Source organism: Chenopodium album, chromosome 6 (assembly GCF_948465745.1).
Source record: "Chenopodium album chromosome 6, dcCheAlbu1.1, whole genome shotgun sequence".
Taxonomy (NCBI): domain Eukaryota; kingdom Viridiplantae; phylum Streptophyta; class Magnoliopsida; order Caryophyllales; family Amaranthaceae; genus Chenopodium; species Chenopodium album.
In genome coordinates this window covers 69,743,500-69,750,688 of record NC_137839.1, presented here as the reverse complement: position 1 = coordinate 69,750,688, position 7,189 = coordinate 69,743,500, and the positions used below count along the sequence as shown (strand labels likewise).

General features: G+C 29.9%; 1 protein-coding gene across 1 annotated transcript; it reads right to left on the bottom strand.

Moving 5' to 3' along the window:
• Nucleotides 1–2,727: 2,727 nt before the first annotated feature.
• LOC145635101 (senescence-specific cysteine protease SAG12-like) lies at nt 2,728–4,771 on the bottom strand. The gene is made up of 2 exons (XM_081686390.1): nt 4,289–4,771; nt 2,728–3,439 (listed from the first exon to the last, which is right to left on the bottom strand). Exons 1-2 carry the CDS (start codon nt 4,725–4,727, stop codon nt 2,850–2,852), a joined length of 1,029 nt encoding a protein of 342 aa, XP_081542516.1. The 5' UTR covers nt 4,728–4,771; the 3' UTR covers nt 2,728–2,849.
• Between the last annotated feature and the right edge of the window lie 2,418 nt (nt 4,772–7,189).

The window sequence follows — 7,189 nt, the reverse complement described above, 5'->3', positions numbered from 1 at the left end:
TATCGGAGGAATATGATCTGATGTAATTAAATCATGTAGTAATTGAATCCAAGGATACACGACAAAACCAAGCAAGGCTAAGTATTCCATTCAAATCCAAGGATTTTCTACACGAACATGAGGATGAATACTTGAAGAAAATCATGGGTTATGATAAATCGGGTCGTGCTATAAGACGGAATATGGATGTGGTGTTGATAGAGCCTGCACTAGTGAAATGCGGCGACACGGGAGAGAACAAGCACATTGTTAGCAATTTAAAATTCAATTATTGGGAAGTGTTTTATGTTCTCGTTAAGGATTGGATACAAGTGGTGGAGAGGAATAAAATTATGGTTGGTCAAAAGTATAAATTGTGATCTTTCAGGTATGTTAACCAAGATAATCAGAGGGATCAACTTGGCTTTGCTCTTGATAAACTTTGTTAGATCGTTCGTTGTACATTATATCCGAGGAAAGAGAAAGAGGCTTTGTATTAAGGGATGAAGTTGATGGTTTAGCTTAGTTTTATTAATATCTTGTTACATATTCATAAATACTCCGTGTCTACTTTCTTTATATCAATATAATTGGTCGTGTAATTGGGGTTTTATTTTTTTAAAATGATTTTGAAATCTGAAATCAAGATTATTGAATGTTTTTTTTTTTTTTAAATAATTAAATCATGTAGTTAACAGTCTTAACACTTATCTATATTTTTTTTCTTCACATTTATTACATGCATGATAATGAGCTAAGATAGTTAAATAGCCAACTAAAAACGTCTACGTGTCACGTACACTACCCTCACTACACCACGTCACCAACTCAACTAATCATTACGCCACGTCATGCACAAGATGTTCCTAAGAACGTCTACGTATCACGTAAACTACCCTCATTACGCCATGTCACCAACTCAACTAATCATTACGCCACGTCATGCACTGATAAGCTCTACACAAGATTTGAACACGCAACCTCTAAATCTAAAACTAAGTGTTTTACGACCAATCTAAGTTATTTTTTATGTATTCTTTTGAATACAAAATATTAATATGCAACAAATGACAATTCAATATGAATAACAAATTTAATTGAGTTATAAATTACTATATATATTAATGATCAACACTAGTAATAACCCGGGGCATCGCCCGGACCCAAAAACTAGTTTTTATATGAAATAATGTGGGTTTCTTGGTCGACGTGGCATAGCAATTAAATATACGTTGATACATTTTTCCTTCTATGTTTCATCCTTGTAAACGCGACTATGTTGAAACATGTAAATTTGGTGCGAAAAAAAAATGAGTTGAATGTGATAATAATTTGAGAAAACCATTTAATTTTGGGGAGTATAACTAGTATCAGAGGAATATGATCTGATGTAATTAAATCATGTAGTAATTGGATGATCTCAAATATTGTATTGATCAATGACTTTTTTGGGTAGTAATAGTAGTGTAATACTATTTAATTATTTGCATGCGCAATTGGTCTTGTATGGACCCGATCTACAATAAATTATTGTAGACCTAAAATTTGACACTTTCAAATAATATAATCACATTCTAGATGATATAATCACTTTTTTAGATGATATAATTATATTTTTGTGAGTCATATTTTGAATTATATAATCTCATATCAAACCATTTAATGAGATTACATAATTATCTTTAGGATGATAAAATTTAAAAATCATGTTTTGAAATGATGTAATTTACTATTTGATACTTTTTATAATGATAAATTCACTTTTTGAGCTATACATTTAGCTAACAGTTTCAACATGATATAATCACTTTTGTAGTAATATAATCACATCTCGTATGATATAATCACATTCGTATGGTATACAAGAAGGTTGGGTCTACAATAAGTTATTGTAGACTGGGTCTATTCTAGTCTTTGTAAATTATTTGAATTCCAAATCTAAGTATGATATCAATTAGGGGAAAAATTAATCGTTTTATTATTCCCATAAACTAGGTTATTAATTTTTTTTTTTTTTTTTTTTTTTTGTTTAGTTTTAAGTTCTTTTCAATAGCTGTGGACTTTTAAAATCTAATACGGACTACAAAATTAAATTTTACTCTTAATTAATCATTTGTATTTCTTTTTAATGATCCCAAAATATTGTGCTTCTTTTTATTTTCATTTCATGCAAAATTATCAATAACACCCTTCAAAATTGATGTCATAACATTATGGTAATGTAATATTGTAAAAGACAAAAAAAAAAAAATGTTTATATACAAAAACAGTACAATTTTTTTAATTTAAAAAAAAAAATTACTTTGTTCCTCTTTTGTTTTTACTTATTTCACGTTAAATTCGTTTTGAGATTAATTAGGTTAGGTCTCATTAATCTAAGTCTTGATTTGAATTTAAAGAATATGTAATTTTTATAAATATACAATAAACTATTAATGGTGAGAGTGAGGAATAGCTCAAGTGGTTAGAGCTTCCCTCCCGAATCCAAGAGATCATGGGATCGATTCTCACCCCTGCCCTTGTGGCTCCCTAAGCACCAAAAAATAAACTATTAATGGTCAAAGTTTGTGCGTCGGCAAATATGCATAGAAGTTAAGGTAGAACAACTTTTTAAAAAAAAAAGAGGAATTATTATTAAAAAGATTTACATATTTTTTTTACAGAAGGAATATCAAATTTACAAACCATACGACGTACATGGTAAACATGTATACACTTGAGAGTTACAACTTCGATTTCAAATCACACATCATACATCACAAGCCAATCAAAGAAGTTCACCTACTGTTTTAGATAAACACTTTAAAGCCATATAAATTACAATTGATTATATCCATATTATACAATCAATCACGCACATTAATACATAACTAAATTGGGTAAGAAGGCTTCATAGCAATACCACAAAGACCTTGTTTAGCACCACCACCTCTCTTAATCCTCATATAACCTTTCTCACCCCATTCTTTTCCCCATGAATTTTTCACCAACCAATACTTACTCCCATCTTTCTCCTCCACTCCATACCCTATCACCGCCACCGCGTGATCGAGCTCCGTCCCACACTCTCCCTTAAACACCCCACCGGCATAGAACTGGAAGTCGAACCCTCCTCCTTCAATCCCCACAGATACCGGCTGATGAGCCACGGCTGCTAACAAGGCGTCCTCATTGTTTTCCGGAACATCCTCGTGCCCATGGATAGAGACGGATTTTATGGCAGCTCGCTTTGCATTGCAGGTGCCATCAGTGCCCATGTAAGGGTACTTGGCCTCGGTGGTGAGGCCGCCGTGGCTCTTGATGAACTCGAAGGCGGTGTCCAGTAGACCGCCTTCACAGCCCTCGTCGAATGATGTGTCGCAGTCGACAAGCTCTTGCTCGGAGAGGGAGACTAATTTGCCTGTTTTGATTTGGTTTAGGCCTTCCATAGATGCTACTGCTGAAAATGCCCAACAACAACCTGTGGTATAATACAAAGTAGCCAATGAGGTTATTTGAATTTGATAGTTTTTATTTAAATAATAATTTTAAAACGTGTATTTAATACCAAGTAATAGACTATTACTTCGTATAGTTATTACTTCGTATTAAATACGCGTTTTTTTCACCCATGCATAAATCCTAGGTTTTGTGTTTGTAAACACCACTTTTAATTTGTCATGTACTATCCTCCTGTATTTAATGGGGTTTTAACGTATTTTGTCCCACCACTAATTACAAATTAATTTTGAATATTGCTTTAATGAAAAATTAGTAGTGATGTGTTCGTGTGGGATCATGTGAATTGTTGAATTAATAATCTTACTACATATTTTTTAAATATCAAATTCTTATCACTTTTGCAATTACATATATATGTATGTTTTTAGTTTTACATTAGCAAAAGCTAAAAAAAATGGTAATAATATTTTTATGAAATAGAGGTAATAATAGTTAACCTTGTTTTGTCTTTTGGGATGTTGAGTTATAGTAAATTTATTTAAGTGACTATAATCCGTAAAAATTTAAGTAATGATTTACACAGTAAGCACGCAATTCCTAATATGTTACTGTAATAGTCTAGTGTCAATGAAAATTATGCTTATTATGTGAATTTTAAGCTAAAACCCTCTTAAATTGGAGTTTTATAAAAATATCATTTTCGTACACATGTTACCTGAAACATTAAAGTTACTAACTTTAGATACAAAAATAAGGCAAATTACACTATGCAAAAATAAACTTACTTCTACACTTATTATTGATGTATGAAATGAAATCAAAAATTAAATAGGAGGATCAAATAAAGGAAAGGCTAAATAATTCTTACCACAATCCTCTTGATTTTTGATAGGAGTAACAGCACCTTTTTTCCTCCAATCCATAGTTGATGAAACACTATTGGTTAAATTTTCATATTTAAAAGATTTTGATTTTGACTTCAAATTAAAATGTTTGGACTGCCTCTTATAACCAGTACGAGAAGCTCTAAACTCCTCGTTAGTTAAGTCAGCAAAAGCATTAACACCTAGGGTAAACCCTCTATTCAATTTATTTGATGCTTCAATACGTTTAACATTTTCATTGAATATCTTCAATCGTTTTGATTTTTCAACTTCGTCTTTGTAGACACGTCCATGAAAGTTCATCCATTTTTCGTGTTTCTCGATCATCGATGCCTCATCGTTGAGGAGCCGAGATGAGGCCAACACAATCCCAAATGAGAAAATAAGGAAAAATAACAAACAAAATTTGGTTACAATAGCCATCAAATGTTGAAAGTTTATGCTATTTTGGGATAGTTGAGTGATGATAAGTTTAGTTATTGTTTGCTTGTTACATGATATGATTAATTTTGGATGGGACTATATATAAGCAAAGTTTGATGTGACCTATGGTATAAATCAGATTCCAACGAGTATCATGTTCATGGTCACTTCTTGTTAATTAAAATTGAGGCACATTCTATTATATTAAGGATTTAATAATGTAATAAAAGTATATGATTATAGAATCTTTAATATTTACACTTTAATATATTCAACCGTTAATTAAGTATAGCTTTAATTCCACTTTAGATTTACTATAATATTCCCATGTTTTCGCTATTATCTAATAAAAGTTATCTTTACCAATAAGGTCATGGCCTAATGGCAAAAATTGAGGACTTGTATACAATACGTCGTGTGTCGAACACCCTTTCTCCATTTTTAATTTGTATTGCCCTTGTGGCTAATTTGCGAAAAAATAGGGATTGTCATTAATTGTTGATAAATTCACCAAATATTACTTTACTTACAACTTTAGAATGAGCATCTCCATTGGCAAACTATTAGCAAATTAGATTGTCATACTATATAAGGTGCTAAGCTAATCTCCTTTTCAGATTGTTTGTACTCCAAACCTTAGCTAATAGCTTAAGTGTGATTCAATGAGTTTTACTTTCTTAGGTAACTTTATGAATTTAATTTATTATTATATCAACCCCTTCTTTGGCAAATATGTTCATTTTTTAGTTTCGATTATCAAGCTAAGTGCTATTACGACTATTATATTGGATATGCTTATAGTATCCAAGGGACATTCATTAGAAGTATAACTTACTCCGTTGATCCAATCAATCTTGCCATTTTGGGATGACCTTGTCTAGCTTCTACATACATTTATTAGGTTATTCTAGCTTTATACCTCAATTTTAGGGGCGAGGTGGTTGGTATTGATTTAAAATTTATGAGAAAGTGTATTTTTTATTATTATTTTTTTTTTTAAAAAATTATCCCTAAAGTACACTTGGCATTACCTCATAAAATTTTAACCCGTTAAAATAATAATAATAATAATAATGAAATAAAATAAAAAATTATTGAAAGAAGTTTGTTAAATTTAGCTTTATATATATATAGAGAGAGAGAGAAATGAATGATGCACAACCATGCATAGTACTTTAAATAAAATTAGAAAGTATGGTAGTAAAGAATAAAAAATGTTACATAATACTATTACTATATAATACAAGTACTACTTAATTGTGAATAAAACTAAGCTTTAATATTACGAATAATAAAAATATTATTACTCTGTACTCCTTCTCTTCTCACATTATTTGACTATAAAAAATCACAGTATAATGTCTATTATACATTTTTTATGCTTTTTATACAAACAATGGTTTCGTTTATTTATACGTTTTTTAATAAATGAATAATGAAAGTATTATTATTTTGTAAAACCGTGCATAGTACGGGTTCTAAACTATTCATTAATGAAAGATAGTCAAACGCATGTACAAACAATTCCAAGAAAAATTAGAATTCCAACACAGGTACAAATCACCTTAGAACTAGATGCATCGCAGATTCGATCAACAATCATCTTAATAAAAAGCTTCATTCGAAATATGTGAGTTAGCATTAAGTCGGCTTGAGCTGCACTGATGAATAGTTGTTTGAGTGAAAATACTCATATGGTCTATTGGATACTTTCGAATATTATAAAACCCTAAATTTTCAATCTTCAACAGACAAACTAAAAAAGAAATTAACCTTAATATAATAACATTCATATAAAAAATAAGATTCATTTATTGAAAGCAATAAAAAAAAATTTGGGGCTTACCACCGATAAAAACATTGATGGAAGCCCCTACAAAGATTTACAAAAGAGACTAAAAGAAAAAAGATGAAAAAGAAAGAGAAAAAAGGAGAAGAGTGAAGGAAAAACTTCAAAAAAGCAGAAAAAATCTAGCAATTGAGGTTAGAAAAACCCTCCCAATGGAAAAATCCTAGAGGAAATAAAAAAATCCCGAGAAAGTGAATATATCCGTATTAGTTTATTTTTCATAAAATCTTATACACATATAATATGAAGTTTTTGGACTCTTATTTCTTTTGGTTTGAGTAATGATAATGAGTAAAAGAGTATATGATCTATTCTTTAATTTAAACAAAGAATTAGTAATAATGTGACATTGACAATTATTATCAAGATATTATATTATTAGATTAGACTCGTGTGTTACACGATTTAATTAATTTTTATTATTATGCATAAAATAAAATTTCATAATTTGTGTAAAAAAGAATGGTAATTGTTTTTGTTAGAAAAATGTATAGTAGTGTAGAGATTAAAAAAAATTAAAATAAATGATGATATCACTCATAGAAAATGGAGGGAAATTTTCTAATGTTCCAAATGATGATAATGTCAGCAATGTTTTGTTTTAGTATTAGTT

What these genes read in the sequence shown, in the direction of transcription:
- LOC145635101 (XM_081686390.1), bottom strand. Translation starts at nt 4,727, where the DNA reads ATGGCTATTGTAACCAAATTTTGTTTGTTATTTTTCCTTATTTTCTCA. An exon ending in CAAAAATCAAGAGGATTGTG is followed by an intron (nt 3,440 to 4,288) that starts GTAAGAATTATT and finishes ATTATACCACAG; the next exon opens with GTTGTTGTTGGGCATTTTCA.